The 25,509-nt window shown below is 45.7% G+C and overlaps 2 protein-coding genes across 8 annotated transcripts in view; both read left to right on the top strand.

Moving 5' to 3' along the window:
• Positions 1-50: 50 nt before the first annotated feature.
• Positions 51-5,716, top strand: LOC144040271 (zinc transporter ZIP12-like). The gene is made up of 12 exons (XM_077554346.1): positions 51-751; positions 2,019-2,318; positions 2,387-2,588; positions 2,659-2,801; positions 2,877-3,051; positions 3,136-3,308; positions 3,727-3,870; positions 3,941-3,997; positions 4,138-4,192; positions 4,263-4,421; positions 4,486-4,673; positions 4,977-5,716. Exons 1-12 carry the CDS (start codon positions 518-520, stop codon positions 5,103-5,105), a joined length of 1,959 nt encoding a protein of 652 aa, XP_077410472.1. The 5' UTR covers positions 51-517; the 3' UTR covers positions 5,106-5,716.
• Positions 5,717-5,860: 144 nt separating this feature from the next.
• cacnb2a (calcium channel, voltage-dependent, beta 2a) overlaps positions 5,861-25,509 on the top strand; it is a 31,398-nt gene continuing 11,749 nt past the window's right edge. For 2 of the 7 annotated variants that reach the window (XM_077554342.1, XM_077554345.1), the window contains exon 1: positions 18,829-18,947. In XM_077554342.1, the coding sequence (XP_077410468.1) occupies positions 18,915-18,947 (33 nt within the window). In that variant the 5' untranslated portion in view covers positions 18,829-18,914. Of the gene's footprint in view, positions 6,176-6,811; positions 6,905-9,462; positions 9,727-18,828; positions 18,948-24,220; positions 24,499-25,509 lie in introns of those variants that run through there. The other 5 variants (XM_077554339.1, XM_077554344.1, XM_077554338.1 and 2 more) reach the window with 4 other exon arrangements.

Genomic DNA, 25,509 nt, shown 5'->3' with positions numbered 1-25,509 from the left:
TCTGCCCAAACAGCTGACGACCGGGTTTTTATCACCTATGGGCAGGTAGAATTCAGCTTTCCAGCCAACATTTCTTGCTGTGCTCGGTCATTTTGACCCGGAGTGGGAGGATGTTCAAAAGTGTTTTTTTTTTGTATAGAAAAAAACATTAGGAGTGACTCGGAGATCGTTAACAAAACCTTCTGTTATGATATTTGGGAGCGATGTACTGGATGTACCGTCTCATAAAGCGTTCCCAGTGACCTGGTTTTTAATTTAACTGTTTTCCTCCAGCCTTGAATGCCAAACGTAATTTTTTTTTCCCTAAGTACTAATTATGCTTTCACCCCCCACCGCCATCTCCCTGCCCCCCGTGCTCTGACTGGCTGCACTAATCCTTTTGTTGTGGACCGAGAGGCCCGGCTTTGGCTGCACTGTAAGGGTTAGTTCAAGCGGAGGGTGACCGCCAGCCCCCCCCCCCGCCGCGTCCTCGCCGTTTGGATGGTCACCTCATCTTAGGAAAGACCTCGACAGCAACATGTGCTCGCAGGGATTCGCAGTTCCTCGTTTTCTGCTGTTGCTGATGTGTCTGCTGGGACCGGTCCGAGCAGAGTCCGATTTACAGGACGTGCTCAAAGTCTTGGACCTGCCGTTCAGTCGGGATGAAGAGCCGCGCCTTCAGAAGAACCACGTCGGTATCCTGGTCTCTGCCGTTCTTCTGGCGGTGAACTGTCCGGAGAGGACTGGCGCCTCTCTGGAAGTCTGCGACAAGGTAGGCCCGTTTCCAGCAAAACATCTTTTAATTCCTGAGAACTTTTTGTTTGTCAAGACTGGAATGTGAGGCTTAAGTTCTTGCCCTTTTACGGCTCATTCATGCTGAGTGAGCTTTCTTCGGGGCATCCCTGCGTTTGACACCGCGAAACTCTTAGAGAGTCGACTCGGAGCTACTTTACGTCAGTGCAAGGTGGCTTGACAATGGGCGTCCGGATCCTCGAAAGGAGTCCTCGATGGGATTTTGGAATTCCTTTGTTTTTGAGAAGCGTGCTCTCGATGTTGTTTCTCTAACCCCGTTATTGTTTCCGTTGGGTCGACGACAATCTCCCTGAACGCAAATACAATGACCGTTTCCAAGAATCGCCGGGTACACTTTCAAGGTTCATTTCACTGGAAGCTCACATGAGACTTTTAGCTTGGAACCACCTGTGCCTTTTTAGCCCCATGTACATAGAAGTCCAATAATTAACTCATTTGCTCCCAAAGACGTACATGTTCTATTTTAAATATATCTTTTTTATTTTAAAAGTTTTTTTTTATGCTAGCGAAAACAGAAGGCTTTGATGAAGAAAATGGTTGAAGCAATGGTAGTTATTACGAAAACGGCCAGCAGGTGGCAGCAGAGTATAAGAGATCAGCCAGGGCCATGTTGGAAAAAAGCTCATTAATAATAATAATGATGAAACTTCGCTATATTCTAATGCTAATTGCTGCCAAACGGAAACAGATAGAAACATACTTTTTTTTTTCCCCCTGATGAAAGAAGAGACTCTAATGTTTCTTTTAGGAATAGAACACAATATTCTATGGCGCTTGCAAAATCTGTCAAAATCCAGTAAAACAGCCAGGAGCGAAGGGGGTTGCTTCAGTGAAAATTCATCAGACATAAAACATCATCAGACATATATTGTACTTTCAAGGACAAAATGGTGTCCTACTGCACCTACTTCTGGGGACTAGACAGGAACAAGGACTAAATTGTACCTTGAAGGTCAGACCGGACTCCTACTTGACCTGATTTTCGGGAAAAGGTAGGAACAAGGGCACCATTGTACCCTAAAAGATCAACGTTGACCCCTGATTCTTAGGACAAGGTGACAAACCAGAAATAAGAACTTTAAAAGACAAAGTTTCACAATTACAGTACTTAACACCTGATTCTGGCTAAAAGCTACCAAGATAGGAACGGGGACTTTTAGAACAATCTTTCAAACTGACTTCCTGTTTTAAATGACGTAAGCAATTCCAGCCTCCTCCTCTTCCAGTGCCTGCCACCGGACGTCGCGTTATCCGTGCTGGAGGACGACGGGAAGCCGTACCTGACGGAGGACGACTTCCGGCGCCTCTCCACTCTTCTGCTCTACTACGTTTTGAACCTGCGAGATCTGTGCCGGTCATCGTCCTCACCTCGCCGCAGCTACGAGTTTTACCTGCGAGCTCTCACCGGTCTCCATGCGGCGAAGGACAACGGTGCTCTCTCTTTGGGTGAACTTGAAAGCGTTCTTCAGATCGTCAACCGGTACAACTCCTCCATCCAAGAAGGTTCGACCGTCTCCAACCTTCAGGTGAGAGATGACGGTTTTCTCATCCCGAGCAGCAACTGAAGTGATTTTATCGCTCCTTTGACGTCTAGTGCATCGACGGCACTCATCTGCTTGAAGATGCTAATGCGAAAGAAGGTGCCCCGATGACGTCCGTACCCAAAGTGTCCGCTGCCATCATCAGTCACCTCCTGCAGGGTCCCTGTTTCGCACAGCGGAACCTCCCTCCGCCGGCCTTCTTTACCAACTACATCTTTCGCTCCCTCAACCGCACCAGTGAACTTCAAGTCTTAGGTGAGATGGATCATCCAACAACATTCAACTATTTTTCTCTCTCTCAATATCTAGTTTTTTTTTCTTGAAGATCTGGAGGTGCTGCTTCACCAACTCGGCGTTGGCGGCGAAGGAAAGAAGCCGCACGCTCACGACAGGAAGAGGCGGAGCTCGCAGACCGAGTCGGGGCATTCGTTGGAGAGTTGCAGCCATGAAGTTGGAAACTGGGCACAGGTAAACACTTCGGACGAATCGGAGACGAACCAAGAAGATGTTCACGAGGTCGTCTCGTCCTTTGAATCCAAACAGGTCTGTTTTTCAGCCAATCAGCTGGTGTATATTTTTGCCGCGGACCCGCAACTGCCCATTTCTAAGGAGCACTTTGGACAAATTTGCCCGGCCATCATCCAGCAGTTGCTAGGCAATGCGTGCGATTCTGCCGAGCGGAACACGAGAGGATCTCAGCAGCCCACTGCTTTCGAGAGTGAGGCGTTTTACCTTTTCCGTTTCCCGTGCCCTATTTGATATTTCTATGATTTTCACATCTTTCCTTTTGATCTTTTTTCAGAGTACGGCTACAGCACGGCGGCGGTGCTGCTCATCACCCTGGGATCCATGCTCGGCATCTGCTTGATCTTCTTCAACTCCTGCCAGGAGACCTACAACCTCATCCTGCAGCTTTTTGTGGGCCTGGCCGTGGGGACCCTCTCTGGCGACGCCCTCCTTCACCTCATCCCGCAGGTGCGCCCGTCGTGAACACTCAACCAACCGTGTCAATTAAACAACGAGCATCTGCTAGCTTAGCGCTATCGTACAGTAATGTGAAAAGCTGTAACGTTACGGTAATTATAATGCCCTTAGCTGACTTCTCATTAGTTAACTTTTTGACTGCCAAAAACGTTTAATAACGTTTAGTAAAATCCTAAGGAGGGCTGCCAAAGACGTTAAATGTCGTTAACTATGTTTTTTTGGGGGGGTTTTTTGGAAACAGGTGGAGGAAAGCCTTGGTAGTATGTAGTAACACAACATTTTCTGTGGAGCTTGAAAGATCAGTCAAAATGCTTAAATCAGCTGGCACCCACAGCATCCCTTTTCTGAAAACGCTTGGCAGTCAAAGAGTTAAGAATCAGGATTATTATGACTTTTTTCATCTTTGTAGATCCTTGGCCTCCACGGGCACGACGAGGAACACCTCGCGGAGCAGACGGACTACCTGTGGAAGATTGTCGGCGTGGTGGCCGGCATCTACGGCTTCTTCCTCATGGAGAGGCTCTTCTTCTTCCTGCTTCCGCCGCACGGACATGTAAGTTCCTGAGAAAAAAAACACGCTTGGAATTCTCAAGCACAGCTTTGCTTCTTTAATGCACTTTTAGAGCCACTCGCGCGAGGGTCCGTCCCGGAGGGGCAAGTCCATCTCGACCATACAGCTGGTAAGGATCATTAGGCTTGTCGTTTTGTGAGCTTTCGAAAAGGATGGTGTCAATGCTAATTTGAATGATACATCTCTGAAGATTAGAGACGGAATTTGTTGGACGCAATAAACTACTTGAAGTGTTTTTTTTTTTACCAGCAAGGACCAGTGGATGAAGAAGCAGAAACTCCACAGCAGAGACCTTCACAACAAAGTAAGTGGTTCAGTGCTGTGGTTCCGGTGAAGTCCTTATCGTCCCCACATGGTGGTGCTGGTTTCGCTAGGCGGCGGCGTTCCCCTGCTGGCTGTGATGGTCATCGTCGGCGACAGTCTCCACAACTTTGCGGACGGCCTGGTGGTGGGCGCCGCCTTCTCCTCGTCGCCCGAGACGGGCATGGCGACCACCGTGGCCATCTTGTGCCACGAGATCCCCCATGAGATGGGTGAGGACTTGCTCCACTCGTACAAGAACAAGATTTGTTCAACTTATTTGTTTATTTTGTGAAGGGGATTTCGCAGTGCTGTTGAGCTCCGGACTCCCCGTGAAGACGGCCGTGGTCATGAATTTTATCAGCGCCTTGACGGCCTTCGCGGGCCTCTACATTGGGCTGTTCGTCTCGGCTCAGGTGCAAGTGCAGCAGTGGATCTTTGCAGTCACCGCCGGGATTTTCCTCTACCTTTCATTGGTGGAGATGGTGAGATATGTTACCAAATGCTACCTGATTGAAGCTAGCAGTAAGCTTCTTACAAGCTACCTAGCTAAAGCTACCAATAAGCTAACACATGTTAGCTAGCTACAGTTAGCAATGAGCTAAACATTTAACTACATGCTATCTGGCTAAAGTGAGCTATAACCTAATAATATAACACGTTAGCTTCCTAAAGCTAACAATAAAACTGACGCTAATAATAGGCTAATAGATGCTAATGGAAGTCTACACTTCTTTTATCCATCTTGCGCACTAATGTTTGCGTCCTCCTTTTCTTTGTCCCGCCAGCTTCCCGAGATGAGTCGCTTGCGGACCGGGCGGCCATTAACTGCGTTCCTGCTGCAGAATGTTGGCCTCCTGTCAGGTTGGGCCTGCCTCCTGCTGCTCGCACTCTTTGAACATGAGCTCAAATTCTAGTACTATCATAATCACAACAATAAACATGGATTATTTTATGGAGGCGTCTCCTTTGTGAGGCTTTCCGCTGTACACCTGAGCTTGGTGAGTAAACGGTCGGCCGGCCCACGCGTGCCTAACTTTTTTACGTGAAAAATGAAAACTGAGAGAAAGAACATGTTTCCTCTATCCATTTATTTCGGTCAGGGCACGAGTCATTGGTGCTGCCTGTATCGTCTGTATGCAACAAAATCATCTGACATTTGCTCTGGAAAAAAATGACTGACATTTTTATATCATTAAATAGGACTTTATTCTTGAAACATTGTGACTTTCCTTGAACAATTGTCATTTTCTTGAAAATAATGGAATGGCTTGGCAAGAGTAGTAGTAGTGTATTGCTTCTTTTCCCGTTGTTAAATGAAAGTGCCACCACCAGATGGCGTTCGAGGGACGCTGTAAGACGGTTATGATAAAGTAATGCAATTCCCCCAAAGAAGAACTTTAACAATTTGATAAGGCTATAAATACTGTAGCCAATTACTAGGTAAATGCAATGTATCATTACATATTATTTGATAATATACTGTGTTTTTGTAAAACTGTAGAATGTGAAAAAGTATCTGAGAATACATCATGTTTTGTGCATTTCATATAATTACAACTAATACAATGAGATCGCCGACTCAGCAATGTGGAAAAACATGCTAACTTTCTCCTCCCATTTTGATAATAAATTAATAAAAGTGAAATAGAGTTCTACACATTTGCTTAATTTTCACTTCTTTTTTTTTTCTGCTGGGCTGTTGACATGAGGAGGCGGTGGTAGGATGGAGCAGTCAATGTAGGCAGGGGGCGGGGCTGTGTAAAACATCCACCAACATTATGTCATTATCACCGGAGCGTCTTTTTCAAGCTCCTCCCGCTTCTTCCAACTTGACGACCCGGCAGAGGAGCGCCTAGCAGCGATGAATGACTCAACAACATGAAGGGTTTATGTTTGTATTTTTGTGATTTTCGTCGTTGTATCGTCTAAAAAAAAAAAGAGCGACGAGCACATAATGGAGGTGGACTGGCTGCAGCAGTTTCAAGTAAGTTAAGGCGTCTTTTTGGGGGGGGTAACGAGTTAGCAGGTGAAAGTTTCAGGCTAGTGCTAAGATACGGCGACATTTTGGCTCTGATTAGTGTTAACCGTCAACGTCGTATTTTGTGTCACATGTACTTTTTTTTTCATGATTTTTACTGTTAAAAGTTGTTCCGAATTAATTGTGCTACGAGCGTATTATTTAATCACCGTTTAATTAAAACTAGCAGGTGACTGGTGATTAGTGAATCTCCTCACCTGCGACATTTTGTTTCCAGTTCGTAGTAAAGGTCAATTGTCACTTTTAAGACTTTTTTTTTTGTCGTTGCTTATTGTTTGTGTCAACAGAAATAAATGGATTCAAGTTTTTTTTTTAAATGCTGTATTTATTGTTAAATTAAAATTAATAGGTATGTGAAATCTCAGCCGACATTTTGCCTCCAATTCGAGGCTCTTGTCAGTCATTTTGTGTCATCTGCTTTCTTGTCACCTCAATATTAAAATAAGCCAAAAATACATAGGAATAAACAAAGTCTTCATTATTCAACTTAAACCAAACATCCCCAAAAGCTTATTTATGCTGCATGTCAGTTCATCAAACTAGCTGCATTTTAATACTTGTTTTATTATTCCGTTTTTGAAGTTTATCAGCAAAGGAGCCCGCAGGAAAGGTCGCTTTAGAAGCTCGGATGGTAGCACGTCCTCGGACACCACCGCCAACAGCCTCATACGTCAGGTAAGGAGTGAGCATTTAAATGTCCTCTTCTCACCGCTTGCCTGCCTCGTACACACCCACTTGCTGCACTTGCAAAGTTAGCATCCGAACAGCTTTAACCACACATTCATTGTTGTTTTCTTGTTTTAATTAGTTATAGTACAGTAAATCCCCTAAAGGTTGGTTTGACGAGCGGAATATGTCCCGGTGGCCCATTTCCTGTCTCCTTGTCAGAATGTGTGCGTTTCTGTCTAAATGTGTGTCGGTAAAAACAAACTGGGCACAAGTTCTGCCCTCCAGTCATCATCATCCATCAGTCCTGAGATGTGTGCTGCCCTGAAAGCCTTGTGTAAACACCTCCGGCTACCCGTGATGGCGGGCGGCATCTCGCCTGGGCTACCGCGCTAGCATCTCCTGTTATAAAGCAGAGCTGGCGAGGTATGCCTTATGCACGTCTGGACTTTGTAGAATGTAGAGACCTGCACGGGATGGGATGGGTGCCCTCGGCTAAATGTTTCTCCCTTTTTAGGAGGAGGCACGCATCTCTTCACTTTTTGGCACCAGCAGCAAAAACGCAAACTCTTGTATGCGCTCAACTTGTGAATGAGCCTCTTGCGTCACACAAACCGTGCCCAGTGAGAATTTGCCCAATTTTTCTCATGGGAGTTGCATCTTGACCTCACAGTCCACACATGATGATGATGAGGATGAATCTCAGTCAAACTAAAAAGAAAATGTATCAGTCAGATTCTATAGAAATGTTATTGGAGGTCGTTCCGAGAGCGCAGGGAAGATGAAGAGGAGTGACGCATGCAGGGTCAGTGAGAGCGTCCCAAAAATAGCACACCTTCCCGTAACAGCTCCTTTTGTTTGGGTGATAATCTAAATACTGTTTTGCAATTGTATCAGTTTGTGTTTGAATATGCTGTTGCGGATCTAAGGAAGTAGCAAGAGTCAAACACAGTTAACTCATTCCGAGAAATGTGCCCACTAGGAAATCATGAAAATGGAAATTCCAGGATCAAATTGTCACTTCTGCTACTTGATTTGATTGGGGACGGACACTCGGACCGCGGTTGAGAACCACTGAGCTAGGGGATGGGGGGGTTCACCACCTTTGCATACCCCTGATGTACAGTATAAGAGGTGAATGGCAGCTACAGTAATAAAAATATTATTGGGAATGTGAACGGCAGAAAGAATATAAATACAGAAAATAAATAAAAATATTTTTTTTATACTATTAAAACTTTTCGGCTGGATTAGCCATAACCAGGTGGAAATGTGATTTTTATTTTTATTTTTTATCTATCTGACTCATCCTGGGAAACCATCCAGCCCCCCCCCAAGACCCCGAGTATTAATAAACGTTCCTAATTTAGCGCTTGTCTAAAAGCAATCAACAAAAGCTTCTAGCGAAGCAGAGAATAAACAGGCCCGAACTTTCAGAGGATTGCTTAGGCGCAGATCTAAAAATAGGTCTTTTCATAATAGTGATATCAAATATGGTCCAGACCGAAACGATTTGCTCCGAGATGCCAAAACGGAAGCCTGAATGTTGCTTGAAGTCATTTAGCATTCTACTGATGGAAGGTGCACTTGAGGGCAGGAAAACCCGGTCGCATTCCCCCGCTGATTGCGGGCGCTTATTTTCTCCCCCTTCTTTTTGCTTAGTGAATGATGTCACATCCTCCTGATGGGCTGCTTATCAGACCTGGCAGCCTCCCCTGGGCTTTTTTTTTGTAACCTCTACAAGCAGTGTGGGTGTTTATAGAGTTTCAAGACTGCCAAAATGAAATAAATAAATGCGGCATGAATTATTTAAGTTTTTTTAAATTATTTTTTTTACTTATTACATGTGTCAATAGACACATTTGATGACTTAGTCACATGTGCAGTGGCGTCAGACTGCAGTCGTGAGCTAAGTGCTAGACTGCCATCTTGTGGAGAAAAGCGATAATTGTTGTCACCTAAATGTTGCTAAAAAAAAATTCTGCTGGAGCTTGAGGATTTTCATCCATTCTCTATAGTGTTTGTCCTCTTTACCGACACAGGTGAGCTGGATGATCTGGGTGGGCTGAACTGGTCGCCCTGAACTTGTCGCCGGTCAATCGGAAACGTATAGACAAACAACCATTGGCGCTCACACCTATGGACAATTTGGAGGCTTCAATGACCCCAACATGCATGATTTTGGCATGTGGGGAGGCAGCCGGAGTAAATGTAGAAAAAATCCACAAAGGAAGGTTCGAGCAGACACCGCTCCACTTTCTTATATTGACAGCACATTGCAGAGATGAGGAAATGAGGAGTGACTGGCACAGCATTCAAGTTGGAAGGGTGGGGTACGCAAAGTCAAAAGAGAGAGAGAGAAGGGGCATATATGGATGGACGCTCTCTAGTAGAACGCAAGGGGACGGCGGTCAATAAAGGACCCCCCACTCCCACCCCACCGCCTCCTCCCTTTACAAGCCTTTGTGCCGAGGAGCAACTTGTGCGCCACGATGAGTGAGTGAAACTCCGCAAGCGGCTGAAAGCAGAAAACTGTAGCACTGCAGAGATTTTTTTTCTGGGGAGGGGGAAGGGGGGGGGGTGCAGATCAAGTGGATTTCCCCATTTTGGGTTTATGAGCGGCTACCGTAACAAGACAGCTATGACATTGTGATGCCAGCAACAGGGTTTTCTGACTTTTTAAGTCCTCTGGTCAAGGATCCGCAGGGACGGATGCCGCCGCTCGACAGGTAGCCCCCCCCCCCCCCCCCCCTCCCTGTCCCTCGCTGCCCCCGGTCCCCTACATGCCGTGCTGTGGGCTGGGCCATCGCCGGAAAGCACCGCTTCCATATGTAAGTTTGACGCTTCCTATACCAGCAACACGGTTGAAGGGTAAAGAATGAAGGCGCACAATCAGGTGCATGTTTATTTTCATCTTTCGTGTGCCGCAGTTAAGATACTTTTTTTTTTCTCCATTCGTTTTTACCACTAGATGGCCTCGTTTCACTTTTACATTGTCACACACTTAGAAGCTGTAAAGATGATAGAAGGGAATGTTAAGAAAGGAAGTGTAACTGCTGTAGTTAAGTGTGCCTTTAAGGGGCGTGTTTTATCTTTTACAACCACCCCGTGAAACTCCAGCGACGACAAGCCCGTGTATGTCATATCTGCGAGTGTCGTCATGAGCCTCCGCCTGAATAATCCAGCGCAGCCTCGCGGTGGATTACGTGACAGCGAGTGCGCAAGCGATCCGCCAGGTGTTGTCCCACAAACGCAGCCAAGAAGAAAGCTGCAAGAAGAGACTTTTTTTTTTTTTTTTCTCGTCCCCAAAACATCTTTATCCCGCGCACTGCAGCCAAGACAGAAAATGTCTTACTTCTGCCGTGATTAATTTTACTCCACAGTGCACCGGATCAACATTCACCGCACAACTGAGTAAGCTTTAATTTAACTGATGAGTGGATTAGTGTCGGACCAGCTGTTGCCGGGCCACACTTGACTGGCGAACCTACAGCATGTGTAAAGGTGTTCACGCGCGCCCAGTTCAAGTGCGCCCATCCCGCCGTGCTGAAATTTCATATCATGACTGTAATAAAGCCATCCCAGAAGCGGAGCGGGGAATTGCGACTGGTGCTGGCCCCCCCCAAGAGGCGCTCCAGATGCCGTTAACCGCCGCTAGTTCGATGACGCTCCACTTACATGTTAGTGTTACGTCATAAATATGACAATTCCACTCTAGATGGAATTTGGAGCACGCCGTTTCCTGACAGGCTTGGAGTAGACGTCTCAGACGCTACTCATGGAAAGTCTGGGAATGGAACACATTGGGGGCCCCCCCCCCCCCTCTCAGATTCAGTCAGTAAGATTTGTGAATGGAGGTCAGTCAGTCAAGTATGACTACAGAACACATTCTTTTTTTTTTTTTACATTTGTAATACGCTTTAATGCAAAATTAAAATGAATCTGATTAGTCGATGAATCAATTGAATAATTGGTAGATTAATCGATTCTAAAAATATTTGATAGTAACAGCACTAGTTGATCGATTATTTTTTTTAAATACTTGTCAACATATTTCATAAGTAAACAAAACTACTGTATGCACAATTTGATTCTAGAGTTGACTTTAATGTGAATTTATCTCTAAAAAAAACTCCACCTCTGTCAACTAATTAGCCCGATTATAGTCGACTTCCATACACTGCACAGTCTGGCCGTGATTAATCTCCCACTTTTCTGGAGTCACTGGGACGGCCGCCTGGGAAGGAATATCGGGCCAGGACTTCTCTGGCTTGCCACCGAGCATTTTTTGATTTTTTCCAGAGAATGCGGGACTGTCCGGAAACGGAGCGACTGATTGGCAACAGAGACCCCGAGGAATGTCTCGGAACTAGCGGGCCTTGTAGCGCTTCTCCATAATCTCATTGCTTCAATATAAGAGTGGAAAGTGTGATCTATATCTGAATAGGCTATTGCGCCACTTTTAGCCTGGAAACACTGATGTCAGTCTGTGAACAATGACCCGAGTTTATCAATGCGGGCTTGGGTTTTAAAGCTTTCATTGGTCCTGGAAGAAGCAGCAGGCTACTTCCAAATATGTCAAGTAGTCGTTTGTGGACGACTACAGTGGATATTATTCCGCCGATAATTAGTATTTTGCCTTTTTGTGCAGACTACAGAAGCACTTCGGTAATAGACTCGGGTTCACAATGTACTGACTCAAATATGAAATATTTTCTTCCGGAAAAGGGCAATCATGAATCATTATTAGCGCAATGCGACTGTTTGCAGTCTCAACTCGCACTTCTACTAAACCTCAACCTCGAAAGGGGAGCCAGGCGGTCCGAGGCTCATTTAAAACAGCTGCAGATGTTCTGCGGAGCTAATTAGGGGGCAGCGGGACATGGTAGGCAACCTTGTGCACTAGAGGAAGGCTGCCGGCCAATATGGATAGAAACAATTAATTAGGAGCGACGGCTGTTAAAAGTGGATCGAGGCGCCGCGTGAAGTCTCGCGTTAAAAGCTCGTCCTTTTGTATGATTCCAGTTCCAGTCTGAGTTCTTCAAACTCAGTTGCAGATCGGTACACTTCACAGATGCAGGTTCGCTAAGCTACGCTGACACTGCCATGATGTGATAATTCCAGTAAAAAAAAAATTGTAAAAATGCTTGTACAATAGGTAGGGTGTTTTCTTCCTATACATTTGGAGACTTTACATCCAGCATTTTTCTTTTTTTGTTCTTTCTTTTTTTTTTCTGGAGAGCTCAGTATTGTTCATTCGGTAATTTTACCGATTTGACATGTCATCATCATTGCTCTCCTTTTTTTTTTTTTTTATGTGTTTGTGCATGCGTGTGAGTGTGTGTGTGTGTATTCATTAGTTCACCTAAAACCTATTAAAAAATCCCTTACCGTTCACCTAAACCGAACACTTCCAGCCAGAGTCGTGAGGCCGTCAGGAGACCCGAGAAAGGACCAAAGAAAGGAAAGTGAAATCCAGCATTTATCATTGATCTCCTCAAAAATGTGTCACAACAAAGTGTGACAACCTGGACCTTTTTCATCCAGCTACCGTCCCCGAGGTCCGACGCCGCTTCATGCCTCAGTTCCAGAAAGAAATGTGGAGTCCATCGTGTTCCGAGAGATGTTGGTCATAGGACAACAGTTCAATATTGAAGGACTCGAGAGAACATGGCAGTGTAGCGGCTTTGGGTCTCTAAGCAAACTGGCGCCATGACAACAGGTATAGTGAGAGGGCGTCCCCCGAGAGAAGGAAGAAGGAACAACAACAGAGGATGCGGCTGCTTTTTGTTTTGAGGGGGTGCCGGGCGGGATGCCTGGAAGTGGCGACGGACCTGCCAGTTGGTGACGAGCCCTCTCCTCCGCCGAGTATGCTGATCCGTCTCTAAGCTCGCCCTCGGGAGCCGGGCCACGCAAAACTGCAGCACGATTGGTAGCGTGCCGGGACGCACGGACGCAGCTGGGCGGGGTTAAACCTGCTGGGATGTTTCATATTCATACTCGCTGAGAATACATAAGCAGTCCGTCAGGTCATCATTGCCTGCTGTCAGGAAGAGGAAGACGAGTCCCCTGGATTTGTATTTTTATTGTATTCTTTGCAAGGCTTTGAAAGTTTTTTTGTTTTTGTTTGGCGGCGGCGTCCTTTGACAGATGCCAGGCGATTCGGGTTCGCCGGGAAGGCCACCAAGCCCTGATCCCGCAACTGCTGGCTGAGGGGTCTTCTGAAGACGCCTCTCAATAGGGCCCGCACCCGTTGCCATGCTCAAACACTCCAAGAACAAAAATGTCTCGTGGGTAAGCGGAGTGTTTGCCGTGTGTGAGGACAAGCTCAACCGATTCTGTCGGTTGGACGATGGCGGTGCGTTTCCGCTGCTTTTTTTTGATGCTCCTGTGCCTGGTGGCCTTTCCAAAGAGAGGCTTTAGAGATTTAACTATTATATAACTACAAGCTACTACATGTCCACTTTAGCAAATCTGCTGACCGGTTTTGCCAACTCGGACGGCAGTGCAAGGAATTTTATCGACCGGCGAGTTTTGCGTTCCTAACCTCACTCTCCGATGCTTACGTTAAGGAGTTGTAACAATAATGCTAGATAAATTATCATGTTGTAGCCGGTTTATTTATTTATTTTTAAAAAACGTGTTTGACATGTAATTCTTTGCTAGTGCAGCAGGATCAGGGGAGATTAGTGAGAGTGGCTTTGCAGGGATGAAATCAGCTACTTGGGCACAGGAGCGGGGGCGGGGGCGGGGGTGGGGGGGCTCGCTGCAAAGAGGACAGGATCAAGTTATGCTTCACGCTATATTTGAGCTTATGCGTCCATACTACACCTTTGGGTTGTTATGTTTGTGGCCAGCGCGTCATTAGTGATGTGCTTCTGTCTTTCCCACCCAAGGCAAACTCTTGCTCCACTGACCCCCCCCCCTTTCACTCCTTCCATATGGTGCCTATGCCATGCCGCTGCGCCGTCCTCATACTGAACCTGAATGTTTCCGGCGCACGTGGCGCCGGAGTGGGAGCGCGAAGGCTCGTTCATTGTTGATAGCTTTCAACGCGTTTTACCCAAAAGCCAGCGAAAACCGCTTTTATTACGATTTAGCTTCCTCCCCATCCCATGGATTCAGTACATTCCCTTAATGGGGCGCTAACCCGAAGATGTCACAACTTTCAGTCATATTTTAAAAGTGCTATCAGATGCTGTTTCTTAAATTCACTAAGAGTGCGAATGATTAATTGTCCATCCAGTAAGGCTAATGACTTTGAGGACTGCGGTCCGAAAGGCAGCGGCGGTCAACGGCGGGCAGATTATGACACCAGATGTTACCCTCTGTCTGTTTTGTCGCGGCTGCACAGCACAACGCTGTGGCCGCGACCCAGCAACACGTTCACGTCTCGGTATCACAAGAGCTTTTCACAGGAGCAAAATAGAAATCATGCTGTCACCTGCATGCTGCTTTTTTTTTTTTTTTTTTTTTCACAGTCTTCCTAGTTGAGTGTCATGGAGTTAACCGCGCAACAGATGTCACCCTATGAAATTAAAGCTTAATGCTCGGCCGGCGGGAAAAACACTTGAGAGCTAACCATGACACCAAAGGGCTTAAACGCGAGACCGTGTGTGCGCGTGAGTGCGCCTCGGCCGTCGTCAGACCACACCAGCTCGCGGATGGCCACATCAAATTTCCATCCCTTTTTTATATGTCACTTTAGGTGACACCGCTTGTTTTTAAGAGGAACTTGCCGTCGTCAGCCAGCTTACGCCTCTGGGTCACGCTACTCTTGAGTGAAAAAAAGCGGGGATTTGCATTATTCATCGCAGTCGCAGCCGAGGCGGCGAGCGGCGACACGGGTCGTTTCCGGCATTGGGGGAGGACGAGCATGTCCAAGAAGCCAAAGGTAAAAAACAAGAACAACAATGCAGAAACCTGTCCTACTCTCTGTATATCACTGTTTAACGCTAGTGACTCAAACAGTGAAAATTAAAAGTATTCCAATCTGCCGCTAATCGGCAAAATGTAGTGCGATCTTCCATGGACCATGCACAACAAAATCGGATTTGTATTTTTTATTTTTTTTTTTGCGTAAAACTTCAGTGCTGTATATTGTTTTACAAGCTTAAGCTCTCACTTAATAAAAAACAAAGCTAGTCTTTCCAAAGACTTACTTTGATGGTCCCTAAACAGGACTGATAAGCCGCCAAGAATTTCATGAACTGTTGTGCTACCTTAATCGTCCGGTAACATCGAGGATTTGAAGAGTTGACCTGTTTTTAGCATTCGTCAAATACAGTACTTTTCTCCCAAATTCATTTCCCCCCTCATTACGATGACATTTGTTTTATACAGAAAGGTAAGCTTTCATCTTTTTGCTTTGACTCGAAAATCCCGTCTCTTTGGAAAGTCCGATAAATCTCCTTACAGAGAGAAGCAATCATTTCAAAGCGAGTACGGGATCAAGTGGACACAAGCAATCGTTCTCTTGGGAGTTATGTTGTGTCTGACAAACCCACCCCCCTCCCCGTAGCCGCTTCGATATCTGGTGTGATGCCTGTAAACTTTTTTTTCTGTGAGAGTCTTTATGTGCTTAGTGACCGTGAAGTGACACTCGTGTTAGCTGCCAAATATTCCTTCACTGTAGCACACACGAGTGCCTCAACGAGACCGGCAAATCTTGACCAAATGATCTCCTAACGGTATGCAAAGTGTTGCAAAATGTCCTTTTGAACATTGTCCATCACCGGAAGTTGTCTTCTTCTTTGTTTTCTGTCAGTTCCCCCTTAGACGCTCCATTGCACTTCTTGTCCTCTCGTGCATTCTGTCCATTCTCCTCCTTTCTTCCCGGGCCCCCCCTTCGTCTCGGTGTCTGTAATTAGAGATGGTCCCGCGGCTCGAGTGACGTGGCGTGTCCCGTATCTAGGTAACCTCAGTCAGACGGCGGCTGCCGGCCCTGGCGGGTTTCATTAGTTGTGAATCAGAGTCCCGTCGGACCCCAGTCAAGATTTTCCATCCATGCTTTCATTTCTATTCTAAAGATGAGCCCGGTATTTTGAAGTTATTTACTAATGTCTTATAGCCTCTGGCAGGAGGTTTAAAGTTTATTTGTCGCCATGAAGACGATCAGACCCTTTAAAAACAATCATTTGCGCTGAACCTCCTAAATCTTTTATCTCTTTGAATATTCGTTTCGGGAAAGCTATAGCGACATAATAGATCATCACCGAAGTTCAGGTTTGGGATTGCTTCCAGGAGAATTTTAAGTTTTTATCAGGGTAGCACATTAAGTCCTCATGGAGAGTTTTTCATTTGCGTAATTGCACTCTTGGCACGATTGTTGGAGAGCACCTCAGTGATTGCTGTGTTTTTAACAAACTTTGAATGCCAACCATGGCTTGTTTTAAAACAAACGCTTGACAGGCAACGAAAACACGGTTGTTGATGGCCGGATTTTGTTTTTCTTTGACATGGACAGCCGCAGGTCGGAGTAAATCGATGGGGTCTCGCATTTGTTGTAGTTTTGCGCTTTTTTTAATGTATTTTTTTTTATTATTATTATTTTCATGGTTATTTTTGAACAGAAGTCAAGGAAAAATTCTGTCCGGCTTACGATTTCACATCTGGCCCGTGGGCCTTGATTTGGAAGTGTGTGGTCTAAGCTAACAATTGTGACCGAGGGTTGATGCTCTCACTGTACGTTTGGGTGATTGCTTTTGGGGCTCGAATTGAGGCCGAGGTGGCTTTCTGATCATTCTCACCCCGTCCATGGCTGGTTCGAAGAAACACTTGTTCTATGACATTGGCTTATTAACATGTTTGAATGTTGATTTAAGGTCTTGTCAGAAAGAAAGCAACATGTGACATCTTTTGTGGTAGTCCACCACAATTTGAGATGTGTTGACATGTTTCTCCTACGCGAATCACGTTAGGACATTTTATTGATTTCGCCCTCGCTGTCAAATCGTAGCATGCCTGGTGCTTGTAAGTTGCCCGCGTTGGCCTTTTGTGCGGAGGTCGGCATGAACGTCTTTCTGCGTCTTCGCGAGCTTGTTTTCCGATCGATCCGCCAAAGGTGATCCGGGAGTTCGTTTACCATAAACGCTGGAATCAGAAGGCATTGATTTGTTGAATTGAAGGGTGATTGTTGTTGAGAGATCAATACATATTATTATATTTTTTCGCTTCTCCGCCCATGTATTTTTAGTGTGTAGCTTGTGACACCAGCTCCTATTTCCTGATCAGCAGTCAATCACACACTCGGCATGTGGCCTTTCCTCCCTCGAGGCTTGATCTCAATTAGTCTGACCTTCATTTTGACACCATACAGGCTAAAACGCCTCACAATGTGTCAAATCTATCTATTTACCTTTTTTCGAAAACAATGGGGGTTGCCCTTTTCTCGGTTACAGTGCGAAACAAAATCCATCCATCAACACCTCTAAGGCTCACAAACCCCCACTAAACATGCCGTAATCCTCGCTCAGACGGAACATAAAGTGAGCAAATTACGGTGTGAGGTTTGTTGCCTTTTATTTTCTGCGCTTCCCTGTGGAGACTTCAGGAAGTCGCCTGCAAGAGAGAGACGGGTCTGTCCCGTAAACCGTCATTTAAAGTGCGGTTCAGTGCTCGAAGGCAAGGCAACGTTTATCTTGCGTCATTTAGATAAGATGCTTTTGTTAAAGCTAGCAAAGTTAGCATGTCAGTATCTCCAGCCACTTTCTCACAGACTTCCTGGTCAATTTTAAGGAAGTCTTGGGTGTTGAACTTCACAATTATACATACAGTATTCTGATTGTGTAACCACTAGAAGGTCGTAACTTGCTTATTGAAGGCAATTAAGTCAAGTGTGTAGTTTCCAGCTTTGCAAAGTACATCGCAGCAACACAATGAAACTGCTGAATAGTGACGTCTTTAGTCCGCCTGATGATGAAAGGTCAGAGCTGACGTGCCTCTTGAAACCATTGTTTTGTCTGGCGCTGACTACACTTCGCTTTGTCACGTGCCGAGCACACGCTCTGCAACATAATCCTCACACGGGGGGGGGGTTAACCCTGATCAAATCGAATATAATCCAGAATTTAGCCTTGGCCGCCCATAAAACAACTCACTGGGGGGGGGGAATACAAATCTGGCTTTTAGGTTGTAGTTTGTGTAACAGGTTCTTTTTATGCGTTTTTAACGCTGATCCCACCTTTTTGCAGGCATCTTACATTTTAAAACATTGCATTGTTTAGATTAGAATCAGGGGGTCCTCGGTTTGTGACTACGATGGAGAAGATTGGGGTTTTTTTTGGGTGGGGGGGGGATAAACAGAGTTTTTAGCAAGCACGTTCACAGATATTGTGACAGTAAGTTAAAATGATTTAGGCAAAAAATATTTCCTTTTGTCACATTCTACCAGGCTCTCATTAGCCTCGAAACAAATGGAAACTTTCAGTGGCCTCCGGTTCTGATAACCATGACCATCTTGGCGTTGTGTCGCGCGGATAATGACTTCCTGATATATGGGTCTGGCCATGTGTTTCAGGCTATACGCTCAGTTGAAAAAAAAAAAACCTGTAACCTCTTCTTAGGCAAAGTGGAACTCGTGTAAAAACTCCACAGATCACACACGCGCAGGCATTAAAAAAAAAAAAAAAGCGGCTGCAACTGCTTTCTGGAATTTTTAGGCCAGCCCTATTGGCCAGAGATCTTCCTTGCTTACCCGTTATGTGTGTGACTGTGTGGGAGGGACAGAGGTTGTGGAGGAAAGGGGGTGGGGGGGCTTGTTTTTTGGGTCTGGTGGACGCTTGTGGCGTTGCGAAGGAGTACACTTCCCAGCGTGGGAAAGACGTTCGTCCTCTCTCCGTGCCTCCAAAGTAGGCCAAAGGAGGACCGAAAAGGATCTTTTAACTCCCGGCTCACACTTTTTTTGGGGGGCGGGGGTGGGGGGGGGTGGATACAGAAGCAAAAAGGGCTGAAGAATTCCTGTGCTGCGCAGCAGAGATGGGCAGCCGCTGAGATTTTTTTTTTTCTTCTCCCGGCAGAAATGTTTCACTCGGCTAGTGAGGACTCCGATTTGGTGAGTTTGAGGAAACTTTTTTGCACGCTTTTCCGAGGCTTCCTTCCTTCCTTCCGCTCTTTGTAAGGGGAAGGGCTTGGACTCTGGCAGAATGGAGGTTATTGGGGCACATTTTAAGGGGCGTCATCCCACGGTTCGACTTAAAGATCACTCGCACGTTGAGCTATGCTTCTTTGTTGCGTACAAAGCAAGACTTAAACTAGGTTTGGATTTGGACTTTATAACGGAGTGATCTTGGTCTTTTGTCCTGGGTCGACAAACTTTGCACTCTTTTTTTAATACTTCGCTCAGGAATTTGTTCCCAAGCTGTCTGTCAAGGCACCGCTGAACTTTGTAACCTCTGCAAGCGGCACGTGCTCGGCTTGTGAAGTCAGCACATGCCGCATCTTCTCAGCTGGCGTTGTTAGTGTCAGTTGGATGTTTGAGTTCAGGCTGTGGTGACGGATCGAAGCAGAACGCAAGCCACAATTGGACCCGGAAGAGAAAATAACAGCCTTTGCCTTTGACGCCGGCTTTCACACAGTAGACGCAGTATCCCGTAATCAGATACAGTGTGGTGCTTTTACTGGAATTAGGAGTTTCATTTGTCAAAATATTCTTGAAAAAAAGATTAAAAAAGAAGAATGAAGAATCATCTTTACACATGAAACTTAAAAATTTACGCTTCCTAAATATTTATCAGAATAAAGACACTACGATCTTCCGGACATTTTTACTCTCTTCACCGCGCTTTGATGAATTTATTGTCTCAAGATTTTTTGGGGAAGCTAAATTTGTGATTTTATGACCTCGTTAAGTGTTAAATCAATGAAGACGGCTATATCATATAAACGCAAGACGGCAAAACGCTAAACCGAGTCACGTCACACTCGCACTTCATCCAATCCACATGAAATAAAACCAATGAGGCTGAAGGCATGAATCTCAAACACGCTCGCATTCGTTGGATGTTAACGTTTCACTGGAGACGCTTCGCTCGCCGCTCGTTCCGCTCTCTCACCCAGCGTTCATCAATCATTTCGCAGTCTTACACCTCGTACGCCAGGAAGCTGCCGGAATATTGATGACGCAGGCGTAAAATAGAAGCGTAGTCCCTCCCCCCCCTCACGCCCCACCGCACCCGCAACTACCCCATCCCCACGGTCCGGCCTCTCTCACTTAACTGTATCCTCTTCATCAGCCGTCATCCTATTATGGCGCTCTATGTCCGCCGAGGGAACGAGCCGCTAGATAAAGAAGATCCTCGCAGTAAAGGGATTGGCTGCTAATGAGAGCATTGCCCCCCCCCCCCCCGGTCAGGGACAGCAGCCGCCAGTCGCAGGTAATATTTATTAGCGACTCGGGATTAGACCATAATAGGCAGCTCAAAGTCCTAAAAACACTTCTTTTTTTTTTCCTGTGTCCTTGAACATCATACATTTAAGTTAATGATTATAGCCCAACCCACTGCTTTTAGCTTTTAAAAGTGCCATTTGGTTTCATTTCCTCCGCCAAAGTGGTTTTCATTTCTCTTGAGCCCTTACGTTCTGGCTTTTATTCAACTTTTTATCGACATGTCACGGTGGAATGGAGGGTTGAAGTTGCCAGCATTCAACATTGTACGAGCTCAATCTCTTCTTTTCTACTCATTTGTTTTCATGAACAAAAATAAACAATTGATGTCACCTTGACATTTGCTTTGAATCCAAATGAGGATTGCCCCCCTGGCGGAGGTTCGCGGTACTCGTCGTAGCCACGCTGCCATGTCTTGCTCGCCACGTTTATCTTGTCACGTGATTGACAGCCAGCAAGTCCATCAAGGCGATGGGACGAAGCACTTACCTAATGCGCTGACACTCGGATTGCTGGGTAAACACTTTTCATAGGCCTGTCAGTGTCACCTTGATGTCTGTGCAGCTGCACCCCATCCCTCTTTTTTTTTTTTTTTTTTTTTTTTTTTGCCACTCGGCAAGACTCCGTCCCCTTCTTTTATTGTCTTGTTGTTTTCTCCCAACACGCACACATGCTTCTCACACCGCTTGCTCAATTAATAGCTAATTTTAGTAAGCGCAGCGCGTTGCAGTTGGCTGCCATTGTGCGGCAAGCGTTTCAATGACTTCAACAAAGTGGCAGTGATGGACAGATGGCGAGGGAGAGCGAGGCAGCCCCAGAATGAGTCACGACGAGGCCCAACTAGCGCACCGGCCGCATCGGCCGTTGTCAGAAAGACAGAACACAACTTGGCGGATGTCGATTGTTAAGTTTGCGTTGCGCGACAGCAAATTTATTAAAGATCGTCTTTACATGGTTTGCTGAATGGTACATTTTTCCCAAGTGGAAATAGACATACATATTTTGACACGACCTGCGAAGAAAAAACGATTTCCATGATTTGTGTAGATGCTAGAAGGGGAAAAAAAGTGATTGCGCAAATCCCAAAACCTAAAATCAAAACAAAAAAAGATTGAAATCGGAAATATGGGTTTTGTGACCCCCACCCCGCCGCCTTCCGTTCTTTGATTGAAAAGTTGGTAAAATTACCAACTGCGATTAATCGAAAACCAATTCCACACAACCAACCGATCAACGGTTAATTGATTATCGAGCCCATTCAACTTCATCCTGCTTCATTCTGTCTCACTGTATGGAACAGCAACCCAGCAAAAACCCCATCTTTAGCAGTCTAAAATAAGCTTTTGTTGGGCCAAATCCATCAAAGTATTTTAAGATATTGCATTTACTAGATATAAATATAATTTTGTCTACACTGAGAAGGAAGCCAATAGTGCTGAAGGTCACTTTTTAAGAAAATGCAACCCTCTGCGCCCCCCTCTTGAGCGAAGGCATAGAAGCCGGAGAGCTTAAAGCACTGGAAAATCCCTGCGGGAGATGACAGAAGGCCGTGCTTAATATGGGATATGGCTTGAATGGAAAAAGGTGAAGACGGAGATGTTAGGCACTTATGTGAATGTGGAGATGGAAGACAAGACGGTAGATTTTCTCAAAACAGACAGACACGTGACACATGTCCGCATGTAGAGAATCATTTAGATGCTTTAAAACTGACACCAGAAGCTTTCAGATGGTGTCGGTCTGACTCTGGTTCATTGGGTCACAAGCCACATCATGTGCTCTACGCTAATGGAACGATCGGCTTGTCACTGCGGCTTGTTGAAGTCATTCAGTGTCTTCCAAGAAGGGCCGCCATCAATAATAGTGGTCTACAGAGACCAATGTTCCTGACCAATATGTCTTTCCACATACAGTATGCAGGTAAGCCATCGTAGACGAAAGACTAGTGTGACTTAATTGGAGTTGGTCTGATGACGTTTTGAATCGGCACATTCAACACAACCTGATCGGTCACATAAGAACCAGGTTGTTTTCTATGACGAAAGGTTGGGAAAACGTCCCTTCATAGCTCCAGAGAACCGTCCGTCGGAAGAGGGTGAACAAAGTGAATCAAAGCCTCGTCATCGTGTTTCTCGATGCTCATTAGTGCTGTCACTGCGGGTGTGGGAGGAGAATGGCGGAAAAGTGCTACGGTTGTAATAATACCAAGGGATTCCCCCCCAAAAAATGTGCTCACTTTTTGATTCAATAATGTTGATTTGATTGAGGTTTATTGACACGGGTACAAATCTTAACGAAAATAAAATAACATTACATTTGAGAGAATTTCATGGCATAGAAAAATAGTCTGAACAGAAGTTGCATTCATTGAAGACTCTAAATTGGCTAGGCTAGGTTACCCGCGACCCCAATGAAGACGAGCGTCATAAAAACCGATGGTTTGATGCACTGTCCGTTACATCCTGTGGTTTCTTCAAGAACTGCTTATACATCCTCATTGTCTTCCTCTGTAGATGAATCCGTCTTAATGAGCTCATTTCACATCTCTCCCCTCCAGCTTTTGCTTTCATGTCCTTTTGAGGTCTCTTAGTGAAAACTGCGTGTTGATCAGTTGGCGAGAATTGTTGCCGATTAGTCAGCTTTTGATGTACAGTACGGCTTAGGGCTCCTGAATGTAGTCCGGCAGCTGACGCTCCTACACCGGATGACCTCTGAACTCACGCGACCCTGCGGCCAGTCAGTGCGAGCAACCTGCGTCATCAGCGCCGCGGCGGATACATTTTTAGTAACCTCTCTCAGCCAAGTCTAACTTTGTCTGCTCCCAAATGGAGATGGGAATGTTTTAATCAACGCGCTAATTATGCTCATTTGTCCTGCGTGGCTTTGCGGCGGTCCGCGATGAATCTCTGAGGCTCTGCGCGGTGCCTTTTTGTATTTTAAATAAAGATGTCTTCTCTGCAGCTAGCAATTACATCTTAAAATGACAATGAAGAAGCAAAACAATCGCAACACACATTCATCAATCCGTCAATTAATTTCTCTTTATTTATTTTTTTTAGTTTTTTGTCGACCAATCAGCGGACAACAGTGCGTCTAGCTCCGCCCCCACACAAGCAAACTGACGCTTGCGCCACTTTCTGAAAAGTGTGAGTGTCAGTTTGAGACCATTTACAAACTAATTGAATCAAAAATAAATAAACACAACATATTATGTAGCAAAGCCGCCTCGCTGGAAAAGGTGGACTCCTCGAGTTTGAAATTTTGGGACTCTTAACAATGGAAACAATTCAAATAAAGCAAGTGTTTGGGTGATGTAATCGCAGAGCAATCCAGCCTCGCCAGTGTAGAAATCGCGACTCTTACTTGAGTAGTTGGGGGCGTTTCTGACCTTGTCGACGCCAACAAGCTGTCATGTTACGCCACACACCACTAAAAGCATGTCAAGGTGGACATATTGTAGCCTCACGTCCCCATTACTTATTGAAGCAGGTGCCACACGTGCACGAGTTGTTGTTGTGCTTGTGCAATAAGCAGCCCGGCCAGAGCCCCGCAATGCGAGCAGATGGATGCGATGTTAGGGGGGTAACTGAGGGAAAAAATGTGGGGAGTGACGGAGGAGGGTGGGGAGGAGGAAGAGGAGATGGAGGAGGAGGAGGAGGGGTGGACAGAGACAGAGCGGCAGAATCACTGAAATAGCACAAGCCAGCTTGTGACAAATGCAGAGCGCCAGAGCTTGCGTCAGGGCGGCGGCGGCGGCGGCACCTGAGAGGCTTCGTTAGGGGGAAAGTCGGGACCATTCAGCTGTTTGCATGCAAAGTGGCAACGGAGGAGGAGATGGGAGGATGCGGCACATCGCTGTCACCTGACTCATCCGGGGAGTCGGCACCTGCTGCAGCCGTCTGAGGAGACCGCGGTTGAGATTATGCGCGGGGCAGGCGGCTCCTGTGGATTCCTCGTCAAGCGCAGCTGCGGCAAAACCGAAATGAAAGCGGCGTCCCCCGGCCAGCCGTTCAAAGGGAGCAGCCGTCCATGTGGCGCCAGCGTCGTTTCTACCTGTAGCCAGCGCAGGGCGGGCGTGAAGTTGTGTGGTCCGAGTGTACTCCGAGTGTAGCGGTCGTGGCTCAGGACAGTGAATGAGCAGCGTGGGTTGATGAAGGCCACCTGGGTCCGCCTGCTGAAAAGAGCCAAGGGAGGTCGCGTCAAGAGCTCCGATGCCTACGTAAGCAGACCTTCTGAAAGTTGTTTGTCATCTTGCATGCTCCTGCTGGTTCACGGGATGCGCTGCCAGTGTTCACTTTTCATACCTCATAATGTTGACCCGGGCTTTCCCAGATCTTTTTTTCTTCTCTAAACTTGGGAGGCCACCAACACCTTTTTTTTTTTTTCCCGTAAAAAACTCTTATTTGCAGCCAAGGTTATGATAGTTAACGACAACTAACAAAATCTTGCACTCGACAAATACTCCATATATTAAAAAAACTAACAAATTAAAGTACTTAAACTAAGAAAACGGAACTAAAGCGTAGCATTTTCGCTGTTCTAAAAACTAATTAAAACCGAGATTGAAAAATACAAAAGACAAAATAAAAGCTAACTATAATGAAACATCTAAAACTAATATAACCTTGATACCCGCATGAATTTTATAGGTAAAAAAAAAAAAATCCAATGTAGTTATATTGGCCATCAATTATTTGCACGTTTTGACTCTTTGTGGGCTGGCCCACTGTTATCAACTTTGAACTGCAGCTTTTTACGGTAAATGGTATGTAAAACAAAACATTCTACTTCTTTACCTTAGACTCTGGTTGCTTTCGCAGTATCCTTCGGGTCATTGACCATCAGCACTGTGAACCGCCTTCCATTGAGTTCTGGAGCATTTGACTGAAAATAAGCAGATAATATTGCCGGAAACGCTGCTTTCGTCAGCAGTCGCAAAAAAAAAAAATCAATTTAATCTTATTAAGTTATACCACACTCTTTTATATTATGATATATGCGCGAATTGATTGAATTTATACTGTAATATGAATTCACTCAACCATTTAGTCTCACATCACTTGGAAAAATGTGAGCAGCTTGTTGACATCCTGGTTTGGTTTGTGAGTTTCTAAATGCGGCACGAACGAAGGTTGGGAAGTGGAAAGCTTTTCGCACCAATACGACCGACTATCCTTGCATAATCACAACCGCGCCGTCATCCCCTGAATCAGGTAATAGACGAGGGAAC

This window comes from Vanacampus margaritifer, chromosome 20, assembly GCF_051991255.1.
Source record: "Vanacampus margaritifer isolate UIUO_Vmar chromosome 20, RoL_Vmar_1.0, whole genome shotgun sequence".
In the NCBI taxonomy this organism is placed as follows: domain Eukaryota; kingdom Metazoa; phylum Chordata; class Actinopteri; order Syngnathiformes; family Syngnathidae; genus Vanacampus; species Vanacampus margaritifer.
The sequence above is the reverse complement of the archived record's forward strand: the minus strand, read 5'-3'. Positions and strand labels throughout refer to the sequence as shown.